This window comes from Myotis brandtii, unplaced genomic scaffold (genome assembly GCF_000412655.1).
Source record: "Myotis brandtii unplaced genomic scaffold, ASM41265v1 scaffold342, whole genome shotgun sequence".
In the NCBI taxonomy this organism is placed as follows: domain Eukaryota; kingdom Metazoa; phylum Chordata; class Mammalia; order Chiroptera; family Vespertilionidae; genus Myotis; species Myotis brandtii.
The window spans coordinates 223,181-250,675 of record NW_005363166.1 but is presented as its reverse complement, the minus strand read 5'-3'; the positions used below and the strand labels follow the sequence as shown (position 1 = coordinate 250,675).

The following is a 27,495-nucleotide window of genomic DNA, read 5'->3' as shown; positions in this document are numbered from 1 at the left end:
CAGAAGTGATGAGATTCTATATAATACGGAAAGCATGAAGTTCCTGAGAAGGCAGGTAGGGATGGGCGACTGCAGAACTGGAGGGATTGGACACCAACTGTCTTCTAGCAGGAGTGGAGGTGGTGGGTGCAGAAGTAAGTCAGTTTGCAGGTTTGCTAACAGGAAGTAGAGGGAATCTCCTTGTGGCAGCTTCTAATTTCTGTGTGAAGTAGGGGCCACTCCATCGATGATGAGTAAAGAGTGGTGATGATTAGGAGGGAGAGATGGGGTGTTTAAGGAGAGCAGAGAAATGTGCAGTAGTCATTGCAGAGCGTTAGAGAAGATGGGCTTAAGTAGCAGTATTTGGGGTGCTGATTATGGCTTTATAGATCTACCAACTTGGTCTGTTGTCAGAGGTCTGGTTTTTAGGTGGGAACAGGTCAAAAGGAGATGGTAGTACAATCTAAGTTTGGGATTTTGCCAGCAGTTAAGAGTAAAGGTCAGAGAGAGAGAGAGAGAGAGAGGAACAAAGCTATCGATTGCCTATCATTCAGATAACAATCCTGCTAATGGATTCTGTCCTGGAAAGTGAAGATAGGGGAAACCTGATATATTAGCCTTGTCAAAGTTTGACAGGCCAAAAGTAGGCCCTGCTTGCAGTTGAGTAGGTCCACTGGAAGGAAAGGAGGTTGTGGGCAAAGAGCAGGAAGGAGCTGGAAGTGCTACCGTTGCACATGGGGACAAGATTCAGTGTCACCAGCCACACCAGGGTGGTTTAGAGTGAAGGAGATCATTGGAGGGGGAGTTGAAGGAATTGAAGGCAGCATAGTAGAGAGGGGTGTGGCAGGTCAGATGTGTGAGGAGGAGTAAAGGTTTGAAGGGATGTTGTGGGACTTTCCGATCCCTATCCAGACTCTGATGACTCCCAAATCTCGATTTCCAACCCAGGCCTGTCTTATGAGCATCAGGCTCATATATCTATCCACTTCCCACTCCACCTGATCAGCTGCCTCCTGCACACCCCACACAGTGGTGGCACTGTGGAGCTTGAGGAGAGAATGTGACTTAGTGCCAAAGTCTCTGATGAATGGGGAGGTGTGACCCAAGAGGTTCATAGGTGGCAGCCATGCCCAGAAAGGATTTCCCAGGAAGACCTTGTGGCTTTTCAACTGGAGCCACCCCTCCCCACTCAGGTCTCCTTTCTTTCCGGCCTACTCATTTATTGCTTCTAATTGCCCAGTTGGCAGTTGGGAAAGCAATGCCTGGTAAGAAGTGGAGCAGTAAATGGAGCAGCTGTGACCCACCATATGCTCCTCTTCCTTCACCCACCCTCTCCCCCTTCTCATCATCGACAGGTTCTGGAGTGCCGGCTCTGGAGCAGCCAGTCTGGGTGTGAATCCTGACTACACAGTAGCTCTTCCAGGCTGTGAGCATGGGCAGGTGACTTCACCTCTCAGTGCTCGAATTCCTCACCTGTATGACAGTTAAGGATAAGAGTGCTCTTGCTTCCATGGGTTGTGATGAGGACTGAATGGGCACCTGCCGCTAGTGAATGTCAGCTGTTTTGATGATGATTTCGGTTCCACTCATTTGCTTTTTTCCCTTGGCTTTGTCTGGTTCCATCTATGGCACTAGAGATTTTGCACTGTTGCTAACTCCTGTTTTAAGATAAGAGCAAGACATTTATTGACCTCCCGCTGTATGCCACATAGTGCCTTAGCCATTAATCTCACAGTACCTTTCTCATGGGGTAGTTGAGAGAATTACCTGCACCCAACTGCCTAGTCACAGTCTCTAAAGCACATGGGGCTGCCTTTTACCTTTTTTTTTTTTTTTTTGGTTAATCCTCACCCAAGGATATTTTTTCCATTGATTTTTGGAGAGAGTGAAAGGAAGGGAAGGAGAGGGAGAGAGAGAGAAACATTGATGTGAGAGAGACACGTCAATTGGTTGCCTCCCACATGCGCCCCAACCATGGCTGGGAATTGAACCTGCAACCCAGGTACCTGCCCTTGATTGGGAATCAAACCCGAGACCCTTTATTGCATGGGCTGACACTCCAACCACTGAGGGACACTGGCCAGGGCTATTATCCTAATTTTTTAAAGTTGGAAATCCAGATTCAGGGATAATTAATAACCCACCTGGCATCTTTCAGCTAATAGAACTCCATGCCAGGACTTGAACCTATTTCTCCCTGAATCACAAATCTATTTTTTTCTTCCCATACCAGCCTGCCACACACCTTTTCCCTGTTCCTTTTCCTGCCTCTTTTTTTTTATTATGTATTTTAGAGAGGAAGGTAGAGAGGCGGGGAGAGAGAAAATCACTGATCAGCTGCCTCCTGCACACCCCACACTGGGGATCGAGCTTGCAATCAGGTCATATACCCTGACTGGGAATTGAACTGTGACCTCCGGGTTCATAGTTCAATGCTCAACCACTGAGCCACGCCGGCCGGGCTCCTGCCTCTTTTTAATGGGGAAAAAAATATTGTTATCCAGTTACATCCAGAATGCATTAGTTGGATCACATGAAACTACTAATATTTGACCATAAAACTGGCACTTTTATGTGGTTCAGACTGGTACTTCTCTCTACACCCCGCCCCCCCCTCCACCCCCCAGTCTCCACCCTGGTCCAAATCCCCATATTGCTTGCCTGATTGGCTTCCCTGCTTCTGTTGTGGCCACCCTCCCCTTTATCCTCAAAATAGCCAGAAGGTAGGTCTGCTCAGGCCATGCTGCCTTCCTCCCCAGGCTGCCCATCATCTGGACCCCTGCTGTGCTGGGTGGAGAGGATTTTACTGTTTTTCCTTTAACAAAAAGTGGTTTAGAGAGTGCAACAAGTCCTAATTCTTGTGGGAATACTTAAGTATAAATTAAGAAAACTAAAGAGAATCTGTGAACAAACGATTTGTGGCCACAGCTTCTGTAGTAGTAGTCTTCTCTTTCCTGCTCACTGCGATTGGCCCTGCTCTTAACTTAATACTGAAGCTGCTGCAAGTTACTCTGGCCCTTGTTCATTCTCCTTGGAAAACCAGGGTGCACCTTCACTGTGGTCCTGCCGCAGCAGGCCAGGAAAGGGGATTGGGAGACTCCAGAGCCAAGTTGTAAAAGCCTCCCCGAGGCATCTGGAGCTCATTAGAGTAGTACAAAAACCAGTGCTTTGTGGCATTCACAGTTTGACATAATGATAGCAAAACCATTTATATTCTGCATTTACAGTTTACAGAGTAATTCTGCATGCTTATTTGAGAGTCAAGGTACCCAAGAGGTTATGAACATGGACTCTGGAGCCCAAATTCTGGGTTCAAGTCTCCCTCCACCACTTATTATTCTTGTAACCTCTCTGGGTCTTGTTTTTTCATCTGTAAAATTTAACAGGATCTGGCTTGAATCCTGGCCCTCTGGCTTAGTTGCTCTTAGCTCTTGGGCTGAGCAACATACAATTTAACAGGATCTGGCTTGAATCCTGGCCCTCTGGCTTCTTAGTTGCTCTTAGCTCTTGGGCTGAGCAACATACAGCTTGTACAAAACTTAGATGTTTTGTCCTCACAGTGCTGGTCATAGTCCTCAAAAGTCACTTTTATCCTCTGCAGTTACTTTTTGGTAGTCAGTAAAGTACTTTCGCTTGGATTCTTCCCTACCCCTTAAAGCAAAGGTTGCCAGCTGGTAGCTCCAGGGTCAGAGTAGCCTGCAAAACAGTTTTATTTGAGCCATACATATTTTTTTAAATAGTAGAAGTTGCTTTGAATTGCAGTCAGAACTTTCACTTTAAAATCCAAGTCAGAACAACTGGCACTTCTAGGCTCAGGGTCTCTAGAGGTATCAGTCAGCTGGAGCAGAGGTGCTGCTGTGCCCTTAGCACTGTTGGGTAGGGAGGGATCCTCCCTGCCCTTAATGTCCTACACCCACCCATCTCTCCCCCTGAGGTTCCCTACCTGGTGGCTCCCATAGGCCTTTGACTGTGTAATCCCTGCACTTGATTTTATAACCATGGGTACCTCAGTAAGTAGCAATCCTGATGATAGATTAACAGATTGGTGGGTTGGCACCAGCGGCATTCCAGAACAGATTGTTTTAAAGCTTATAGGTTATCAGGGACTCTAGCAAAGGCCTAATTCTTTCAGAAATGTTTACTGACTAAGCTTAACTCTAACAAGGTAGCCATGATTGGAAGGAAACTTTATATTTGTAAAGTGCCCCTCAAGCGTGTCACACAGTGACAATTTACCACCAAGCAGAACCTTGAGGTTATGGACGTAGATTTCTAGAGCCTGAATGCTTAGCTACCAGCCTCATGGGTTAGATTTCATGGGGGCTTCAGCTTAGAGGAAGCTAAAACTATTTCCTTAGTGTATTCTTGTCCATGAAGGGCAGGAACCATGCCACAGAGCTCTCTTAACAAACTCTGTCACAGGCCTTATGGTCCATGAGCAAAATGCTTGATATTAATCATGTGGGTATTTGGCTCCTGTTTTCTAAATGCAGTAAGAAGACGTTGAAAGACTGGTTTGAAGGTTAGAATTTGCCACCTCTAGTGAGTCCAGGTATTCAGTTTTCACATTCTAAAGTTCAGTCTAGAGTAGAGGTGTCCAAAAAAAGGAAATTTGTAACTTCCAGATCTGTGTTCTGGGGTTGCTAGGATAATTAATGCCATATTTAAACCAATGGCTCTCAAAATTGTATAAAGAAGGCTGGTGTTTTGGACATTACCTGGATACGTGCATGGCACTCAGGGTAGGCTGCTTCATTGGCCCATGTTGGGGATACATTGAGCCTAACATATATGAACATGTATGATTGAGTTGGTGTAGGGAATTCTGGGTGTTTAGATAGGGTGTTCTGGTGTTTCAGTGTTGTAAACCCTTGTACTTCTGGAAATAAGACTATCTCTTTGACATTGTGATTTCTGAATAATGACACTTTATTTCCGTAAGTGTAACCTCCATGGTTAAGATTTTTAAGTTAATTTGAATTCATAAAATTTATATATGCCTTCGCACAATAGTATGAATGTACTTAATGCCCTGAACTGTGCACTTGAAAATGGTTAAGGTGGTAAATTTTATCTTAGGAATATTTACCACAATTTTAAAAACACATTTGTTGTTTTAAAAAATAAAGTACAAAAAAAGAATAAAGTACATATGCTTACCATAGAAAATGTGAGAGAAAAAATCCTACTACTTAGACAACTTTTGATATTTTATTTTTTTTGCAGTTTTCCATGCATATTTTTATACAGTTGAGGTGTTATTGTATTACCATACTATATTGATAACTACATTAACATACATTTTGTAGAATAGGGGAATAGCCAGAACGTGGACTATGAAGCCAAAATGCCTGAGTTCCATTTCTGGCTCCCCAGTTCCTGATAGGTAACAGGAAGCAAGTTACCTAACTTTTCTGTGCCTTGGTTTCCCCTGTCTAAACCAGTGAATCTCAACAGGGGCAGTTTTGCCCCAAGGAGCAAGCACCTGGCAATGTCTGGAGACATATTTGGTTATCAAGACTGCAGGTGGGGAGTGGGGGGTGTTACTGGCCAGAGACTGCTGCTAACCATCCCAGAGTGCACAGGACAGCCCCAAACTAAATTATCTGTCCCCAAGTGTCGCCAGTGCTGAGGTTGAGAAGTCCTGCTCTAAGTAAGAGATAGTAGTACCTACCTCATGGGATTGTTATGAGTACTAAATAAGTTAAAATATGTGAAGAATTTAGAACAATGCCTAGCATGTAGTAACTGCTATGTGTTAGCTATTACTGTTTATAAAATCATTTTCATCACTTCATATCAGTATTTCTTTACTTTAAAATCTTATAAATATTATTTTTAATAGTTTATGAGTGTCTTTAGTAAAGTTTCCTTTTATATAAACATTGCATACTCCTAACAGGCCTTTCTTTCTTCCTCCTCAGATGAAATTAAAGCAGAAATAGAAAAGCAGAGGTAAGCTGGGGCACTTTCTCCTTGCTGAAATACGATATTAAGGGAGTAGGTAGTGACCAAGGGAACCCATTTCTCTGCATGTTTTCTTAGATTTCTGATCCTTGGGCAGCACACACTCTCCTAGCCCAGAGCTGGACACATTGTAGAGCTCTCTATGTGTTTGAACCGATGCTAGGTTAACAGGTGACTGGCTCAATAACTGTATTTGGAGGAAAGAGTAAGAAAGGTCAAGTTAATGCTGTTATACCTTTTCTTGACAAGAGGTAAAGCCCTTGTCTCTTGTATGTCATGCTTCCTTAAGCAGGAGGACAGCTTGCCCCTATAAGTGGCTGTTCCTCATCTTCACAGAAATGAAGCCAGTAGTCACATTTCAGAAATAGAGCTCTGACATGGCGATGCCAAGATTCACTCCCAGATGCAGTCGATACACCTCGCTAACCTGAGACCTCGCTCTCTGCATGTGGCACTTGGGTGTTTTGTCCAAATGCATGTATGTATTAACTTTGAATTGTTTAGCCCCACAGATGCAGTTTGTAGGTATTTTTAATTAAATGATTGCAGATGGGATGGGAATTTAGAGTTAGGTGTAGGAAAAGCAAACCTTTTGTTTTCTCATTTTCCCTCACTGGTCCTCTCCTGCTTTTTTTCCCAGGCTTGGCACTGCCGCACCACCCAAGGCAAACTTCATTGAAGCTGACAAGTATTTCCTTCCATTCGAGCTAGCTTGCCAGTCCAAGTCCCCACGGGTGGTCAGCACGTCTCTCGACTGCTTGCAGGTACCATGTTTAAGCTTAATTGTGTAAAGGGGGTTCTCTGCGGGCCACACTAGTGAGTCCCCTGCTACTCAGAATACCTTCTGCGGTGACAGAAAAAGGCACATCCCAACCTATTCTTTACAGAGGTCTCATGAGGAAGGGAAGTAAGAGGGGACTAATTACCTTAGCTAAAAAAAGAATTCATTCCCTAGAAATACTATTTTGTTGATCTCTCTTACATATGTTTTTCTAAATGAAACCTTTAGCATTAGTTGGAATATTTGCTACACATGGGCACTTAAGGAATTTTTATTTAATCTCTTCCTTGATGGCATTAAAATTCATAAAATCAAGTAGAGAAATAGATATAATCAAATCTCATTATTTGTAGTAAAATCTTATAAAGCTGTTATATGGTAAATGGGAACATGGGCCTCTTCCCATGCTCCAACTCCCCTTCCCACCCTGTGGGAAGATGATGAGGGCCATCAGTTAAGCAGACTATGAGACCTTGGGAGCATGGCCAGCTCCTCAGTCAAGAAAACAGCGTTTTTGACCTTACACATGCCCATCTCCTTCCCCTGCATGCCCTGTTTTTCTCTGTTTTCTGTACTCTATAAAACCTGTGCTGGGAAAGGCTAGGTGGCAGTGAGACAATAGCACCAAAATACTGCCTCCGGTGTGGCCAGTTGCAGGCCAGACGGGACCTAGCAGTTCAGCTTCACTGGTGGCAGCTGGTGTGGCAGTAAACTTCACTTTGGGAATCCAAGGGCAATACCCTGAGGTTTTCTGGGACCTCAGCACTTTGCATAATAGTTTCAAACACTGGTTTAGTAAATTCTGTACCATTGTTCCTAGAAGAAATATAGAGTTAGGTTCCCTTGAGCCTCTGGCCTCAGCATGTTCATCAGCTGATCAGTATGTAACTGTTCTCTGAGTATTTTGTTTAAAGACATCTTATTTGATATATATTACTGATTCATTAAGAGTGAACTCACAGTCCACAACATTATAGCACATGCCTGAACAAAATTTAATACACATAATGTCTCCATAAAGCACGCCACTGTCTTCTTTCTCTTAGGAACTCTAGACAGCACTAGATTTGGGGGCTATTTTAATTGGCAAGCTTTTGCCCTATCTTAAAAGGACAAAATGGGAAAAACATAACACTAAATGGACCACAAAAAAGATACTGCTTACAGTATGAGGACTGAATCAAGAAGGCAGAGTGTCGCCTTGTTTGATCTCAGCTGGGAACCTGTGCATTAAGTGATTCGAATTTTTCACTGCTCCATACATGTCTGCAAATGACCACAAAATCACCACAACTGTTGATTTTGGGCTTACAAATAAATTTTAGTGAGTGGGTGCATTTACAAATCCAAAATCTGCAAATAATGAGGATCAACTGTATTTAGACCACCATTAACCTTGTCATAAATTACCTTTTACTAATGAAGAAGCAGGAGTAGAGAACTTGTTCAATGATATACAGATAGTGAGAGACAGAAATAGGGCTACAACTTGGATTTAATTCCTGGTCCAGCATCCCTGTATTTTTTTTTTTTTCATTTTAAAATTATATAGGTTTCAGAAATACAATTCTAAAATACATCGTCTGTAGGTTGTATTATATGTTCACCACCCTGTATTTTTTTTAATGATCTACTCCTGGGGTTTCTGGTTACCTCAAAGGACATTTATTCTTAAACCCAGTGGGCAGCCTACATCAATAAAAAAAGATGGATACATTTTAAAAAATATATTGAAGAGATCCATATTTATTGGTACTTTCTAGAACAGGAATAGTGAATAGGTTCTGTATTATGGTTGTTTCAAAGCTGTGTTGAAAACATGAAGCCTCATCTGGGTTTCTTTAGAAAGTGCCATGATTGATTGGTTATGTCTGCTGAGGCGCTGGTGCTGATAGTTAATGTTATTGATATACTAAGCACAATGGCTAACATGTATTGAATGCTCAGCCTGTGCTGGGCCCTGTGCAAAGTACTTTATTCTCATCATCAAGTTTAATCTTCTCACAACCCCCCTGAGTTACTTACTCTTAGCCTTACTTTAGAATCAAGGAAACTGAGGCTTGGAGAATAAAATGACAAGCCCCACCAAGTTCCCCTGGCCCAGAAGAGATGGAATTGGGTGGATGTGTGGGATTTCCTTACCCCACATCTGTGTTCTTAACCAGGAGTCCTTAAACTATAGCCATGAGCTATATCTGGACTGCCACCTGCTTTTGTAAATGAAGTTTTATTGGAACATAGCTGCCTTATTCTACTTGGAGTAATACAACAAACTAGAGGCCCAGTGCATGAAACTCATGCACAGGTAGAGTTCCTAGTGGCTGCCGGCTGCCAGCCAAGTACTCCCTCCCTTCCCCTGGCCAGCCCCACCCCCTGGTTGAACTCCCAGACAACTCCCGGTCAAAGGGACAATTTGCATACTATGCTTTTATTATATAGGATACCACAGACAGGGTGGCTAAACAAGAGACATTTATTTCCCATAGTTCGGGAGGCAGGAGAATCCAAGATCAAGGTACCAGCTGATTTCAGATCCTGATGAGAGCCCTCTTCCTGGTTTGTAGATAGTCAAATTCTCATTGTGTCCTCACATGGCATAGAGACCTCACTAGCTCTGTGGTGTTTCTAATCCTTTCCTGAGGACCCCACCCTTATGACCTCGTCTAAACCTAATCACATCCAAAGGCCCCACCTCTGAATACCATCACATTAGAGTTAGGACTTCAACATAGGAATTGTGGAGAATGCAAGCATTCAGTCCATAGCAATAGCCATGCCTGTTCATTTATGTATTATCTGTGGCTGCTGTGGCTGAGTTGAGTAGGTGGAATGGAGACCATATGACCTGCAAAGCCTAAATATTTAGTATATGGTCCTTTACAGAAAAAAGTTGCTAACCCCCACTCCCAACTATTATCCTGTAGTTCTGTCCAGTTTAATTCAAAATACGGTCTGTTATCCTAGAAATACTCTGTTTCTGGAAATCTGTGCATGTGTATGATTTCTATTGGAAACATCGATGTCCTGCTTTGACTTTCAGTTGAAAATTCAAGAGTAGAGTGCCTGTCTTGTGGTTTATGACATATGATTAGCTCTTTTTTAGAATGAAAGTTCTCTAATTTGTTAGGTACTCCTGTGTCATCCTTTTTATGACATAGGAATACTGAATGAAAATTTAATCTCCTCTTGGTGGTTGTCCTTGCAAAGCCTGTTTGACTGGCTTTTCCCAGTATTCGTGAGGTAACTTCTGTCTTGGAAATGGAAGGCCAGCTGGGTAAAGGTTGGTTTTGGCTGGATTGGAGCCAGCTGCATACACATCCGCATTCTGCCCTGGGCATTTGAAGGTATCTTCTTTGAGGTTGGAGCGGTGATGGGTGGTAAAGGTGTTTCTGGGTTTGAGTTAGCTCAGAATTTCCTCTCCCCATTGGAAGAAGCCTCCCCTCTGCTTACTTCTAACAAATGATGAAGATCCTCTGTATTCCTTTCCTTCAGCATCTGGTCTGCCACACACTCTCCCAAGGCCAGGACTGGGGAAGGAGCGTTCAGTTCAGTCTTGTTTAAGCTAAGGAATGATCTCCATGTTTCTCCAGGCACATATCAGTAACAAAATGTTTTAAAGACTATCCTCCTAATGTAGTCATATTTCTTCAATGGTAAGATTATACATATGTCCTACTGCTATTAAATTGTATATATTATAAAACATATGAAAATAGAACTTTTAAAAATATAAGACAAAAAAATACATAGAAATAAAGTTCGAATATTTTTTTTACACCCCAGTGAAGGCTGTAGGAAGTCTAAGCTGTCCTGTTCATACCACAAACATTGTCTTTTAACTCTTATTTCTAGAAAACTTGGGATTTTTAAATGCAAATTTGTAATTATATAAATTGTATATGACTACATTCTTTGTTAAAATATTTTTAGAACATTACCAATAAGGCCAAAATCCCTTGGACCACTAGCCCCAAACCCAATTGCCTGTTTAGGTGTATAATTTTCTTCCTTTCATTCTTATAATTTTCTTTCTTTCCTCCTCCCTCTCTTTTTTTTTCTTTTTTACATAAATGGTATCATTTGTACAAATTTTCCTGAAGTTTTTTTATATGTAGCAGTGTCTTTTTTAGATCTAGTTATATTGCTATAGGCAAATATAAGACAGTCCTTTTTACTGGTATGTGGAATATTAATGCTACTATTTTATTTATCCCTTCCCCTATAGAGGATATTAACTTGGGGTTACAATGAATACCCCTGTGCATGCAGCTTCCTTGGACACACGTATCAGTGAGCCAGCTGCCCAAAGGCCTCCCTCCTCTGTCTCTCTCTTCCCATCCCCTTACTGTATTAAGGATCAGGGCAGGAACTTCTCTCCATCTCTATCATCCCCCAACGTCAAAGCCACCAGCAGCTGAGGTGTCCTCCTCACTGGTCCTCTGCTTCCACTCCTGTTGCCCTTCAGCCTATTCTCCACACAGGAACCAGGAGAAACCTTTAGAAATGTATGACATTGTGTTAATCTTTTGCTTAAACCTGCCAGTAGAAGCTTCCTACCTCACTCACTGCAAAGCACTTTTCCCCAGGGAGTTTGCCAAGCATGCTCAGGCCACTGGACATCAGATATGTTTCCAGGCTTTTTTCTATGCATTTATAAAAATATATAATTTTTTATTTTTCAAAAATGAGATAATGCTGTGCATTATTGCTTGCTTTTTTTAAGATGACTACAAATCACACAGGGTCCTATGGGTCCCAGTCCAGACTTTTGGCTTTAGTCTGTCCCACTACCCCCCGGGAGAATAGAAACCCTAGGAGAAAAAAGACTGCCTTACTCACTATTGTACCTCCAGTACCCAGAACAATATCTGGCACAAGAAGGAGCAGAAGGCAGAACTAGAGAGACCACAGAATGCAGGAACTCTGCTTTCTTCTGGCCCTGTCTCTGCACAGACAGGGGAGTAAAATCATACTAAAACCCATTTCAATTTGAAGGGCCATGTGTCTTTTAAGGAGTTTGTAGTGGGAAGAAAAATTCCAAATTTTTTTTTTTTTGTATCTGAATTAAACATCTGGTAATTCACTTCCATCTTTGTTTTGCAGCATTAGTGTTGGGTTCTATGGGGCCTACTTATATTTTTAAAAAAATTTACTGTCCATAGTATTTGTTAATTGTTTATTTATCAAGAGAAACTATTCCTTAGTCCCGCTATTCATGTTTCATAGTTCAGGAACACAGGTCAGTGACAAACTTCCATGGAACTCAACCCAAAGAAATTCTTTACATTCCAAAATCAGTTTGCACTCTGAAAGATACCAGCATTCCTCTTCTCCTCAAAATGTTTTATGGAATCATAATTTCTGTAGAAATCTGCATATACCTTTTTTCTTGGTTCAGCCACAATAAGCTTAGATAAAGCTGAAATCCCGAGGGATACAGTGAATGCTCCAACATGAAATCACAGATGATTGTCCAGAAGGCTACGCATCTGAAGTTTCGTCAAAGCACTGGAAGGCATGATGATTATATTCTTCTCAACACCATCGTCCTTCCTGATTGTGCCTCCTTTTCAATATTCACACTTTAGGAGTTCATAGATCATCCCACTCTTCCCAGTGCTCAAATCAGACAGGAGTAAGGAGTAAGCAGTGTCCAAATCCAAAGCTCGTTTAGCAGGTAGCCAGCATTGCCCTCCTGGGAAGCCTGCATATACAGCAGCTCTGAGGGGATGAGGTAAAGGGCATTTTGACTTGTTCTTCAAAAACACACTTCGGCCCGGCCCGCATGGCTCAGTGATTGAGCATCAACCTATGAAACAGGAAGTCACAGTTTGATTCCCGATAAGGGCACATGCCCATGTTGTGGGCTCGATCCCTAGTGTGAGGCATGTAGGAAGCAGCCGATCAATGATTCTCTCTCATCATTGATGTTTCTATTTCTCTCTCCCTCTTCTTTCCTCTCTGAAATCAATAAAAATAAAAATAAAAAACACACTTTGGTCCCTTACCCCTTCTCCTACCCAACCCAAATCTGGAGATCTGATCAGCAGAGTGTGTGCAGGCCTTTCTCCTGCTCATTCAGTCACCCAGTCCAGCAGTATCATATTTCTACCCTCAGCCACTCTCTCTTAATCTGTTTTTCTTCTACCGTGGAATGCCGGGGGAAAGCCGTTGGGAAACAGCGGCAGGCCTCTGCAGGGTGGTGGGTCTTCCTGGGTAGTGGTGGCTGCACTGTACATAACCTCAGATGCTTGTCACTTTGTGCAGATAGAGGCGAAAATGTGACAAGCCAAAAACCAAAAAGGATAAGGAATAGAATAGCATTTTTAAGAGTCTTTACTAAGTCCCTAGAAGCAGATGATGATTTAGAATTCATGAATCCCAGATGACTTGTGTCAGATGAGTGGTTCTTTTCAGCCTTTAAAAACAGCCTGGATAGCTTGGAGAAAAACAGATTCCTAGGCTCCACCCCAGATTTTGTGGTTTCGTAGGTTTAGGTTGAGGTCCAGGAAGCTGTATTTTTAATGAGCTCTCTCAGGTGAATCTGAATCTCAGCCAGGCTTGGAAGTCATCTGCCTCCAGACCTTTGAGTTGCCTTCCAGCTCTGATTCTCCATGGTGAAATCCAGGTCACCATTGAGGTGGCAGGCAGGCTGCCTCTGAAAGGTGGCCCCTGTCCAAGCTGATCTGTCACCTGATTATGAGGTTGTGGGCCAAGCAGCCACTTATCTCTTCAGCCACGTGGGTAACATGCACTGTTTGATAACATAGGTGTGGAATTTAGTGTTTTTGCTTTAATTTTTGGAATAGAAAATATACTGATGTGACTCAACATTCAGAAAGAATGAAAGAGTGTACTATAATGAGCGGTCGCCAACCGGTGGTCCGCGGACCCCTGGTGGTTCGTGAGGTCCGATAGGTTGGCGACTGCTGCTATAAAGTGTCTTAGTACCACCCCTGCCCTCAGCTGCTTAGTTCCTTCTCAAGCAATTTATGTTTTTTATGTATTTTTCCATTTAAAGAAAAGTATATATATGGTTTTTTTAACAGCTTGAGACATAATTCACATGTATATGATTTAGCCTTTAAAGTGTACAATTTAGTGATTTTTATATATTGACAGAGTTGTGCAACCATCACCACAGTCTACTTTGAAACCATCTCTGTCACCTCAGAAAGGAACCCTGTGCTCCTCAGCAGTCACCCCCCATTTCTCTAATCCCTTCAACTCCAGGCAGCCACTGACTACTTCCAACTCTATTATGTATAGTTTTAATCCCTCAATTTTTCGCATGAGTGGTTGTGTACTGGGGACTGCTCTACAACTTGCCTCTTCCATCAGGTACTGTTTCACCATCTTGGGGCTCTTCTGCCATGGAGGAAGGAACAGAACCAAAGCTGCACTCTCAGGGTGGATGTGCCCACCATGTGCCTGGGATGGGAGGGATCTGTGGGAACTGGAAGTTAAGGCCGTGCTTGTCATTTGCTACAGGGGGTGGCCTCAGTCCCTGCCAGACAGAAACATCTCTCTGTTCTTTCTGTGTTTAGAAACTCATCGCATATGGGCACATCACCGGCAATGCTCCTGACAGTGGAGCTCCAGGGAAGCGGCTGATTGACAGGATCGTTGAAACCATTTGCAATTGTTTTCAGGGCCCTCAAACGGATGAAGGAGTCCAGTTACAAATAATTAAGGTATTTCTGTGAGTTTGCCTGGTCTGGATTTTAAATTTGAAACTAGTCCCCTGTGGTAATTTGGATTTCTGATTTACCATGTGTTAGTTGTCTCAGGTGGTGCTGAGCTGGAACAGAAAAATGTAAGCATCACTTAGATCTTTTATAAAGTGTCAGAATTTATTAGCGTGGAATGAGACAAGAAGAGTGGAACCAGGTGTGTTTTCAGAGTAAACAGTTCCACTAATAACAATGTAAATTGCTTGTGAATTAAATTGGTTTGAAGTCCTCTGGTCCTGCCCCTTGAATTTCTCGATTCCCAATCTGCCATTTCTCAGCAGGTTCCTGTTGATACTCCTATCACCAGTTTGCCCCTGTTCCATTTATCCTGCCAGGAATGGTTTGGCATGGAACAAAGAGCAGGATCAAGATGAGTGTAGCCAACATTCTGTATCTTAAGTTCTGGATGTAGAATGACTGATGGCTCCATGTTAGCCACACCTTTCCTAAAGCTCCCTTGAAACTGACCCCCTCCCCCATCAAAACATGTATATTTTGGTGTTAATCTAGGTGAGATCAAGTTGGAGCATTTTTCTTCTTAAGAGAAGTATTTTTTTTTTCTTTTTAAAAAGTAAGCTGGTAGAAAGCCCACTTTACAACTTAATTACTTTAAATAATTTGGACTTTATGGATTTAATAATTGTTTTTAAACTCAGAGCACTAGTGAGTCATCTCTTAGTACTAAGCATCCAGTTTAGTTTGCAGAGCCATTCTTTTAAAAATTTGTCAAACCAAACAAAAACAAAGCCAAACCTTGTGGAAAAGTTTGGCTGTGAGAAACTGGGAACAAGCTGGGTATTTGTGAAGGCGAAGGTTTCGGATTTTTGTTTTAGGCTCTTCTGACTGCAGTAACGTCCCCGCACATTGAAATTCACGAGGGCACTATCCTACAGACTGTTAGGACATGTTACAATATCTATTTGGCCAGCAAAAATCTCATCAATCAAACCACTGCCAAGGCTACCCTTACTCAGATGCTGAATGTCATTTTCACCCGCATGGAAAACCAAGTGGTAAGTGAGAGCAGTCATCAGCTGCTGGGGGCGGGACAGCATCCCATGCTGTGAACTGTTTTGTGTGTGGCCTCAGTGCCTGGCGAAGATTCACTAGCATTTTAAAGTGTATGCCTTCTTCCTCTGAATTCTCTACACTTTTGTTTTCGTTCTTGCTATAAAAAGCAAGAGAGAGAATCTAGCAGGTATTTTGAAATTTGCATTCAGAATTTGCTTTGAGTTTGTCAAAGGGATTTATTTCCTTGTTAAAATTTTATCCTTCTCTTTGGAAGTTTTTTAAGCAACAAGTTGGCATATTTTCTGTTCCTTATCAAAATTCTGGGACCATTTGGATTTAATCTCTTTTTTGTTGCCTCTTAGTTTCAGGAGATCAGAGAATTGGAAAAACCAGTCCAGTCGAAACCCCAGTCCCCTGTGATCCAAGCTGCAGCAGGGTCCCCAAAGTTCAGTCATTTGAAGCAGAGTGAAGCACAAAGCAAACCAACAACTCCTGAAAAGACAGATTTAACCAATGGTGCACATGACACGAGTGGTTCTGAAAAAGTGAGCTCAGAGAATGGAGATGCACCCAGAGAAAGAAGCTCATCACTATCAGGTATGCCCCATGTGCTGTGAGAGGGACAGGAGTCTGGTAGCATCTGCAGGAAACCTCTAGTAGCAGCTCCTCTATTTCTGGGCCTTCCCCTTGACTTTCTGTTTGCTTTCCTCTCATGGAACACAACCATCAAGGCATGATGGCTAATGCCCATTGTCACCTGTGTAGTGTTCTCTCAGTAATTCCTGAAATGTATCTAGCTACTGTGGGGTTTTTTTTAATCCTCACCCAAGGATATGTTTTCATTGATCCTAGAGAGGGGGTGGAGGGAGGAGAGAGAAACATCAATATGAGAAAGACATCAGTCACCTGTCTTCCATATGCACCCTGACCGGGAATCAAATCCATAGTCCTTCGGTGCATGGGACGATACTCCAGCCAACTGAGCTACACTGGCCGGGGCTGGCTACTGCTTCTTGACATCAGCTTCAATGTAGTGGGTTTAGTTTGGGGCACTTATCTCCCAATAGTTAATTATTTGGGTGGTTCGTTCAGTGTCTGTGTTATCTTCCCAGAGGATGACAAGGACTTCATCTGTCACTTACAGGATCTCCAGGCCTTACCCACTGCCTGGCAAGTCTTTGATACTCACAGACATCTGTGAGAAGAGTAAAATATGGACAGTTGCTGGAGATGTAGATGGACAGATAGACAGCTTTGTTTTCTTATTCTATGACTGAGAACATTACCTGTTTTTGTTTGCTTTTTTAAATGAAAGAGATATTCCCCACCTGTTTATAGTCTTAAAGTAAATAATGTATTAGGCATGAAATATTGGATTGGGTTATCATAAGATTTTTCCTTGGACAGTTGATATGAACCAGATCCAAAATTTATTTTTTTCCCCAGGAATGTACCTTCCCAAGTGATTCTGTCAAATAATTCATTACTCTAGCTGGTTGTTCTACATGAAATATCTGACCCATCTTTATAATTGCTCTCATGTTTTCTTGTGTCACATTATTGGTGACGATTTCTGTCAATAGTGTGTTTCCTCCTAGAGAGTACAGATTGGAGCAGCTTTTGTTCCTCTGTAAGTCATCAGAGTGCTTGGCATACATAGGAACAGGCCAGGTGTCATTGCTGGAATGTTGTGCTGTATCAGTTCACTCAAGGGAAGGACAAAAAAGAAAGTGGCCAGTAAGAATTGCATGTATCGCAGGGTGAGCACAGAGGTGCCGTCTACTCAATCCTGCTGTCATGTGTCTTAGGGAAGGTGCTCAGAAACTCCTGGCCCACACTCTGTATATGTCATCATCTTTGCCTTCTCAACTCTCAGGGCAAGGACCAGGTTTTTACTGTAACTTTTATCAGGCAGTGATCAATAAATAAATATTAATTTTAAAACACACTGTACTAAGCATAGCTGTGTCTCTCTGAGCTGCATGAAAGTGCTTCTACTACAGCCCATTTCTACATGGCAGCCAAAGTGATCTCTTAAAAGCATGCATTAGATCACAACCCTCCTCTGCTTAAACCCCATTGGTAATTCCCCATGCTGTCCCACTCAGAGCGAAAGGTATGTCCACCCTGTCCCTGTGGCTCCCAAGGCCCTGCTTGACCTGGTCCCTGCCCACCTCTCTGTCCCCTTCTTATACCTCTACTATACAGTGTGCAGGTGGTATTTCTGATTCTTAAAAGTGCCTTTGTATTTCTTGTCCCTTCTTTGCCCCACCTTTATCTTCAAGTCTCTCATTTCAAACAGATCTCTCTCTGAAGCTCCCTATCATGTCTGTCCCCTACCCTCTTTTCTTCATAGCACTTATCACTACTTGAAGTTACCGAGTTAATGTTTACTTGTGCCCGCCTGAGACCTAGGCTGCCCTGTTTATGACTATATTTCCAGCACCTGGAATGGTGCCTAACACATATGGCAGACAGTAAATACACTATTTTAAACAAATGGGGAGGGGGAGAGCTTGATTTCCAGAATATAGTTTTGCAGAAACATAGTAACTTAAAATTCTGTGAGAATGATTTGCAGTTAGTATGTTGCTGTGGATTTCGTTGCCAATACTTGGTGCACCCCATGAGGCTTCTCCCAAAAATGTGGGAATCAGATTGCCTGTGAGAAACAAACCACAAACTTGCAAATAGTAGGTCAAAATGGAGGTGTGCCGTCAGTTCTCAAGATGTGGCTCTAAAGAAAGAATGGGACCTTCCAAAGAAAGGATTGAGAAGCCTTGGAAGCAAGGAGGCTGGACAGCCTGAGAGGCAGATGGCAGAGACAGTGTCTTGGGCTAAAGTGGTAGAGACCACACATCCACCCTCGCATGGTTCCATCCTATAGTAACCACCATCACACACCACCCCTAGCTTTGCCAGGCACTGTGCAAGGCACTGCTCATTATGTGAACACTCACATACATTTTCCTGCTTAACTGGGAATCGTCCCCATGGCCTGCCTGGGATAATTTGCCTCCCAAGAAATTTGTGTAGGTGGAGATAATTCACCCAAAGACCTGAGGATCTATTTCCCTTTTCCAGTTGTCATTCTTATCTGCCTGTCTAAGAAGTGGATCAGATGGCTCTTTGTAAACTCACAAAATTAGATTTTTTTTTAGCATAAGGTATGCTAAAAGTCCTTAGCGTAAGATATGCTTACTTATATGAATTTTTGGGCATGGCTAACCGCTTTCCCCAGGGAACCTCACCCCATTTGTCCATTCACACCTCTCCTGATTGCCCAACTATTCTTGTCAGTTTCTTAAAAAACCAACTTGTTTGAGATATAGCATATACCATAAGTTTGCCCATTTAAAATCATTGAATTCTTGTTAGTATATTAACAGAGTTGTACAATAATCACCACAATTAATTTTGGAACATTTCATCACACCCTTAGCAATCACTTCCCATTTTCTCTTAAGTTCATTTTTGAAATTCTGATATTTTAACTCCCCACATTACAAATTAGCATTTATATAATTAATATGTAGTTATTGTAGGTACACAATTGCCTATGTATATACTGATTGGTTAGTTCACTTTTAAATAACCCATTTTTAAGTACTATACAATAGAGAAACTTTATCCTCCCTCAGCCAATATGGAGGTTCTGATCAGACAGCTAAGTTCAGATCATGACTCTACCACTTAGTTCTTTGACCTTGGGCAAAATCTTTAACCTTTCTGAGCCTCATCTGTAAAATGAGAATACAACTAGTACCTATCTTATAGGTTTGTGAGAATTAAATGACAGCAGTGTCTGGCACTTAGGGCTATGTAAGTGTTTGCTATTGTCATCTTTCAAATAAGTTTCAGCTTTAACAATGACTTAGTTTTTTTTAAAAAAAAATAGCAGATATTTCAGCTGGTAATCTGATGTGAAGGTGGTGGGAACAGTGTCATGGATAAAGAGAGCCTGTTTTGTGGTAGGTTAAGTATTCAATGGAAATGAAAACACTTTGGGCTGTACTCCAGGACACGGGACCAAGCATGGAACTTATAAAAAATAGTGGCTTGATTGAAAATCCTCCTTGAGGAAGAATTTAAAGGGTTATTTTGGTTTTGTTTATTTAATGTAATGGCCTTTTTGGTCATTGTGATGTTTTATAATGTTTACTTCTAGAAGGGCTGTTTAATAGTTCTTCCAGATCTAGTTTTCTACAAAAACAAATGGTGCCAAACCTCTTCCACTTAAACTATTAACATTTTACAGAATAATTCCATTTAAAATTTAGTAAATCCTCAACTAGCACATTAAAAATCTCATGCTAAGTTCTAGGTTTACATTGTGGGGAAAACAAGGCAGCAGAAAGTAGTCACTTACTAAGGCTTCGTGTTCCCGAGGTGAAGACACAAGAGAAACCATCTTCTTTTGTTCTGCCAGGAACCATAGAGGGATAAAATCCAGCTCCTGCCTCCAACTTGGGGGTGAGGAGGAGGACCCTGGGACTTAGAGCAACTATAACTTAGGAAGGAAAAGTGTGTAAGTCGGAGGGGTACTAGTGTTCCATGAAAGGAAAGATGAAATCATAGTTGATATTGCCTGAGAATTTCCAGATTTCATGAGACTTGTCTTCTGTTGGTACAATCAGATCTGGCCTTGGTGGGTACTTATTTGCACCCTTTGCCTTCTGAAATTTGACTCTAGAGAACATGGACAAAATCTCCTCCTTCCTATTTTCCCTAGAAATGCCCACATGTATATGCTTGTGTTTGTGTATTTGGGTGTGTGTGTAGGGACTGATGATGGAGCCCAGGAGGTGGTGAAGGAGATCTTAGAAGATGTAGTCACATCTGCTGTCAAAGGTAAGAACCAATAACCCAGCCTTTCCTTCTACCCCATTCCTTCAAAAAAGCCCTTAGCCAGATATTTTAGTGGTAGGGTGCCCCGCCCCCAGTGAGCCCATGGAAAATGAATCTGCCCATGTCTGCTCATCTTTCATATGGAATCCAAAAATTACTTGTTTTTAGCAGGTGATTTTATTCTCATTTGGGTTGGGTTCAAGAAGCACAGTCTGACAATGTTAGGGTTGTGTTCCACATAGAGACACAGAGGACTACTCCCATATATATCCAGTTTTTCCAGGAGTGAGCTGTGAGCCCTGAGGTGGTGTCTATTACTGCTGAATTTTCATGGCTAGCCATTGACTTGTAGGTATCAGATACACATGGAAGCTTGTTCTTTTGTTATATTTCATTCATAACTCCCTCAACTTTATGGTGTGGTTTCAGTGGAATTAAACTCGTATAGCTCAGTTCCAGTGCCAATAGACCATTAGTGGGTTAGGAAATCAATAATTTAGTGGATTGCAGTGAGCATTTATTGAAATAAATGAAAGAAAATAAATAGAATACAAACTGAATGCATTGCATGTGGTGTGTTAAGCATTGTTTCATGAAACATGCATTTTAATTATGTGCACATGTGTACTAGTTCATGATTTTAAAAATGTATTTCTTAATGAAGGTTATCAAAGAAATTTGACCTACTGCTCTAAGCCTATCCTTTTGTTGATTTAGGGTACCCACCAAGCTGTATGTATAGATTTCATTATTTAACTCCTTTTAGAAGTGTCTTTAAAATTGAATGGTTTTATTTCACATCCTTAGTTTGTTTTCTGGGGCCAGTACAAGAAGTCCTCACATAATAAACATTTGTCTGTCTTGTTCACTGCTATATCCCTCAGTCCCTAGCACAGAGATTGGTAAATAATAGGCACTTGATAAAATTTGTCGAATGAATATATGTTTTGTAAAACCATTATGGAAGATTGTGCTTATTGAGTTGTTTGATGTCCCATCTATATGTAAAGATCCACATGGTAAATTCTCATGGAGTTCTGCTGTTCTGCTAATCATCAAATATAGCTTTCTTTCATTAAATGATGAAATCTATTTAATTCTTTCTCTTTCCATTTTTCACATTGCTGCCAGGAACCTCACGTCTTCATTTTCTTTTTTCTTTTTTTGTAACTGAGGTTTTCTTTCATAACTATCAAACCCTTTCATTTATGTGGCTCTTTTTCTCTAACCCCTATCTTAATAGCCCTTTTAAAAATTATCTGCACTTTTTATGTTTAGCTGTTTCTAATCTTTTTGAGAAGGGGAAGGAGGGGGCAGGGCTGCTGTATCACAATTCTGGACGTACCATTGACATGGACTACAGCAGGGGTCCTCAAACTACAGCCCGCGGGCCACATGCAAATACAAATATTGTATTTGTTCCCGTTTTGTTTTTTTACTTCAAAATAAGATATGTGCAGTGTGCATAGGAATTTGTTCATAGTTTGTTTGTTTTTGAACTATAGTCCAGCCCTCCAACGGTCTGAGGGACAGTGGACTGGCCCCCTGTTTAAAAAGTTTGAGGACCCCTGGACTACAGTATTAACCAAGACCCTGGTGTTGGGGCTGTGGATAAGACACATGGGAAACCTATGCGTCACTTTGGGCAGCCTTTTTCAATACGTATTGTGTCAGTCATGGGGCAGTGATGCAGGAAAGGGGAAAAAGCATTACCTAGAAGGTTACATGAATCACTTCTTCCTGATGTCAGGCTACCTTTCAGGATAAGTACTAATTTGGTAATGATTTTTGCACTTGTGTTTGAAGAAGCAGCACAAAAGCACAGTCTGACAGAATCCGAGAGGGCCCTTGGCGAACTGGAGGGACAGGAATGTGCTGTCCCATCAGCGGTGGACGAAAACTCACAGACCAACGGAATAGCAGATGACAGGCAGTCCTTGTCGTCAGCGGATAACCTGGTATGTTGACGATTCTCTCATATGGATTCATTTCGATTTTTACCTTTTTAGAAGATGCAGAATTAAATCTCTGCCAGAAGAAGTGAGTGAAAACCAGTGAGCTCTCTTCAATTACTGGTCAGAGTCCTGGCCTGATATTCTGTGTTAGTAGGTTCCATTTTTGGAACATGATAATTAATGTTGGTTGTATTCAACATTGTTATTAAACCTTGTTTATTCAGATTTTTAACACATTTCTTGCCCTTTTTATTCTCTCTCAAAGTAATATGCATTTATTATAGGAAAATAATCCCATAATCCCATAACTCAAAGATAACCCTTGTTAACATTTTCTTTATAGCCTTCTAAATTTTCCTACCCTTCACATATTTTTTTCACTTAAATGGAATAACAATATACATGCTGTTTTGTGACCTATTTTGTAAACTTAATATATATTATGAACATTTTTTTCAGGCCGATATGTTCACTACAATTTTTTTTTTAATAGTTTTATTGTTTTCTTGAAAATGTCATGTGTGGAACCTTGGTTCGCAAACTTAATTTGTTGTAGCAGGCTGTTTGAGAAGTGACTTATTCGAAAACCGAATCATTTTTTCCCATTAGAAATAATGTAAATTGAATGAGTTCATTCCAAACCCACAAATGATTCCTTGTTTTAACCATTCTTATATGCAGTACATGTCTAATATACTGTTTAATCTATAAATAAATACTTCTTTTCTTAAATTTATTAAACCACCCCTGTCTAGCCTTAAATGAATCACTTTCAGCACTTGTTCCAGGGCTGTCTTTTAGGAAGTCAGCATGGGCATCTTCCTTTTTTCACATATCACTGTCTTTGAAATGCTGTCACTGGCTAACTACTTTTCATTTATTCAAACCAGCAACAGTTTGTCTACCTCTTCAATTGCCTGTGATCATTGTTTTGTTTCACACCCTAGCAACATTAGCACTCTTGATAGCCTCTTTATGTTTTAAAATTATGCTATTCATCGATTTCCCAGCAATAAAAGCATTCTCTCCTTTGTTGCCTGAGAGTCCCTTTTGTCATGCTAAGGTGTTAGCATGAAAGGGTTGTCAGGTCAAAAACCTAAGTTTGGTTTGACAACCAGGACATTTTTCCCCCTAAACCATTTGGTTGAGAACTGAGATGGGAGATGTTTGAGATCTGAGGTTTGACTATATATAAACATTCAAAACAGGAAGTAATATAACATTAACATCCCACGTGAACGCACTCCCTGTACCTTTTCACTAGTGTTTCTCAAACTTTTTCATTATCACCTCTTTAAGGAGCCTTTTTACATATTTCTTTTTCTTGCTCACCGCCCACCCTTTATGAAATTTTAAAGCTACTAATAAATTAGATATCTACTTATACATAAAAAGAAGAATTTTTCACCCCCCCAAGAACCAATTTTTTGCCCTTGTCTTAGTCTGTTCAACCTGCTATAACAGAATACCATAAACTGGGTGGTTTATAAACAACAGAAATTTATTGCTCACATTTCTGGAGCCTGGGAAATCAAGATCAAGACTCCAACAGTTTTGGTATCTGGTGAGGGTCTGCTTTCTGGTTCATAGTCAGTGGTCTCTCTGTGTCTTCACATGGCAGAAGGGTGAGGGAGCTCTCGGGGCCTCTTTTATAAGGGCACTAATCCCATTCATGAGGACTCCACCCTCATGACCTAATCACCTCCCAAAATCCCCACCTCCTAGTGCCATCACGTTAGAGATTAGGTTTCAACATATGAATTTTGGGGGGACACAAACGTTCAGTCTGTGGCAGCCCCTTGGGATTATATTATCCCTGTTAAGAATGCACATCGGGATGTATTTAAGCCCATAGGAGGGTCTCCTGTCTTATATACAATGCTGACTTGCTTTGTTCACTCAACACTATCTTATGGACATCTTTCCACATCAGTACATATAGATCTAACTAATGTTTTAATGGCCATGTAAAATTCAATCATATGGATTACTGTAATCTATTTAGCCAATTCCCTATTAAGCCTTTAGGTTATTTCAGTTTTATCACAAGAAACAACAGTTCTATAATGAACATCCTTATAGATAAAGCTTGTGCACATCCTTAATTCTTTCTTTGTGATAAATCCCTGCAGTGGTATTGCTGGGTCAGGGGTTGGAAGCTCTAAGGCTTTTGATCCTTAACATCAAATTAGCCTGCTGGGAAGGTAATACTGGAATCTTTGCCCACTGTAAGCTATCATTTTTCTCGTTGAAACTGGACAATAGTGTTCATTCAGAGCCCTGCTAGTCTCTTAGGAGAAAGAGCCTGCCTTAATGATTGGTAGTAAGGTTATTTAGGTTTGCATTTGCATTTCTTGGAGAATTGCTTATTAATGTTTTTTACCAGTTTTTTATTTGAGATAAAGGTTTCCATATTTCCTTAATGAATTATAAGAACTTACTGTATATTGAGAATATTAATCCTTGCCATAGGTTTCAAATGTTTTTATTTTTAAATGTAGTTTACTTATTTAAAGAAGTTTATTTTAAAATACCTATCATATTTCTCATTTACCTTGCAATAGTATTCTTAGAAATACCTTTTTACCCAAGCTAATATAAATAATTACCTATATTTGTTTTAGTTTTTTTATGGTTTAATGTTTAAAATTGATCATTTTAAACCACCCATACTCGCTTTTTGAAGGACAAGGAACACGGTTTTAGAATTGTCTTAATGACTCCCGCATAGCTCCTATTTTGCCATTTCTCCCCCCTCCATCCCTCACTTCTCCATTGAATAAATAAAATAATTGGCATTTCCATGAGATACTTATTTCTTATTTTTGAAAATAATTATCCTTTTGTCTTGACCTTTAATTTTTTTCTATTTAGGAATCAGACGCGCAAGGACATCAAGTGGCTGCTAGGTTCTCTCACATTCTGCAGAAGGATGCCTTCCTTGTGTTTCGCTCCCTTTGCAAGCTGTCCATGAAACCCCTTGGTGAAGGCCCCCCAGATCCAAAGTAAGCAGACAGTAGTTCTTGGCTGTCTATAACCCAGGTGATCCAGGAGGATCTCAGGGTCCCAGGAAACCCAGTGCTTTGACCCCTGGCAGGAATTTATTAAGGATAGTTTTATAGCTTTTTAAATTCATGTGGTGCCTACAATCACTTCTTTCACAATGAATTGTCTCTGTGTCCCCTTCAACCAAGATTCTGCCCAATTTTGCCCTTTTGGTTTATATGCTAAAAATAATTACCTTGAACATGCATGCACCCTCTTTTTACTGACTATAATCAATTTAATGTACTAATGAGGGCAGGAGCAGGATATGAACAAATCTCAGTTTCCTGCCCTGGTTGAAAACCTTTGTTGCATGGATACAGAACCAGATTCAAACCAGAGAAACCAACCTTTCTTTGTAGTACTGAGTGAACCACCACAAGGATGGAAGTACTGTGGAGTGTCCAAGCAGAGGCTTTGGAGGCAGAGAGAACTACTTTCAGTCCTGGCCCTTACACTTGAGACCAGCTCCACGGCTTGTAGGAGTTTCTGGAAAATGGGAATATGGAAAATCACCTTACAGGACCCATTTAATAAAATAATATAAAGCACGGGGCCTTGCACTTTGTAAGAGTTTTGTAGTCACTATTATTATCATCATTATTATTAGTCATTAATAAGAACCTTCAACTCTTCTGTTGAGAATATAACCCTTAGGAAAATGGTTTATGGAAATTTCTCATTTCTTACCATCCCTGTGGGCGGAGTGAGGGGGCACAAGGCAGGTGGATAAAGAGCACCATCTTCATTGTCTATGAAGGCCACATGTCTTAGGTTCCATGAATGAGGTGGTAAAAGTAATTGTTCTATCAGGTGAGTTGCAGAACCAGCTCTCCAGGGCCAGTTGACACTTACTTTGCTCCTGCTGTATCTACTTTATGGCAGGGGGGATGAAAAGAATAGAAGCTGGCAGTTCTTGTTTTCACAGGATCTGCAGGTCCCAAGAAGACCCATCTCCTGTCATCTCCCTTGTTCTCTTGACATGTAGGTGCTGTTGCTAGTTCTTAACTCATTGGATTCTCAGAAAATTCTCACTGGTAGGAGTGAGGCCTTCTCGAGAAACATGATTTTTAAGTTTTATCTTTTGACCCCATCATTGTTCTTTGTTTTCTTTGCTAGGTCCCACGAGCTGCGCTCCAAGGTGGTTTCCCTGCAGCTGCTCCTCTCGGTGTTGCAGAACGCCGGCCCAGTCTTTAGGACTCACGAGATGTTCATCAATGCAATCAAGCAATATCTCTGTGTGGCATTGTCCAAAAACGGCGTCTCTTCAGTGCCTGATGTCTTTGAGCTCTCTCTGGCCATTTTTCTTACTCTTCTTTCAAACTTTAAAATGCACTTGAAAATGCAGATAGAGGTACGGACTCCAAATTAATTTTTTTTCATTTTGTACCAGATGGTTAACTGCTGGTGGCAGAGTGACCAAGAACTATAGTTACACAGTCTACTAGTTGCCTTCCCCCCAAAGAACTTTTTGAATGAGTGAGGAGAGAAGAATACTTTTTCGTGAAAAGTTACTGCCCAAAAATCTTGTATTCTTTTCATTTTAACCAAAGGTTTAAATCGAGTGGTCTGTGTGCTAGGTTTAGCCCCCACAAATATGTTTGTTTAATCTAAATTATTTGAACTACCCTGAATTAGGTCCCAAGTAGAGAAATCAGATTCTACATGAAAATCCAGATTTCTGGTTTCTCTTGAAAAATCACGACAGCAGTCCTGCATTTCCATGTGGCAGCTTTTGGCGATGACTCGGGAGCAGCTGCTCCCTATGATGAGCCCGTGTTCCCCAGTTCCCCGTACCCCTGCCCTCCAGCTGTTCCCACGCAGCCAGGGTTTCATTGCGATTCAGCAGCATGTGTACGCCTCTCTTCATCGTAAGATCTGCCTGTCCTCTAAAGTCTTTGAGGTTTTGAGCCCTAATTTAAACTATTAATCAGTGTCCTCCTTTTCCTTCATGTCACATAGGTCTTTTTCAAAGAGATTTTCCTGAACATTTTAGAAACATCAACAAGTTCTTTTGAGCACAGGTGGATGGTCATTCAGACTCTGACAAGGATCTGTGCAGGTATTCTCTCCCTGAGGGTGCTCATCCCTTTGGCTAGCCCGGAACCTCTTGATGTGTTTATTTTCCAAAGTCCAGAGGAAGATCTTGAACTCCTCCTCTTTGAGTTGTAATGAA

General features: G+C 41.3%; 1 protein-coding gene across 2 annotated transcripts in view; it reads left to right on the top strand.

Annotated features, from left to right (window-relative positions):
- ARFGEF2 (ADP-ribosylation factor guanine nucleotide-exchange factor 2 (brefeldin A-inhibited)) overlaps nt 1-27,495 on the top strand; it is an 84,631-nt gene that overhangs the window by 8,842 nt on the left and 48,294 nt on the right. The window contains exons 2-11 of one of the 2 annotated variants that reach the window (XM_005871457.2): nt 5,904-5,934; nt 6,587-6,710; nt 14,275-14,421; nt 15,294-15,473; nt 15,834-16,068; nt 20,254-20,322; nt 22,126-22,277; nt 25,149-25,279; nt 26,439-26,673; nt 27,282-27,381. In XM_005871457.2, the coding sequence (XP_005871519.1) occupies nt 5,904-5,934; nt 6,587-6,710; nt 14,275-14,421; nt 15,294-15,473; nt 15,834-16,068; nt 20,254-20,322; nt 22,126-22,277; nt 25,149-25,279; nt 26,439-26,673; nt 27,282-27,381 (1,404 nt within the window). Of the gene's footprint in view, nt 1-5,903; nt 5,935-6,586; nt 6,711-14,274; nt 14,422-15,293; nt 15,474-15,833; nt 16,069-20,241; nt 20,323-22,125; nt 22,278-25,148; nt 25,280-26,438; nt 26,674-27,281; nt 27,382-27,495 lie in introns of both variants that reach the window. The other variant, XM_014543906.1, reaches the window with a different exon arrangement.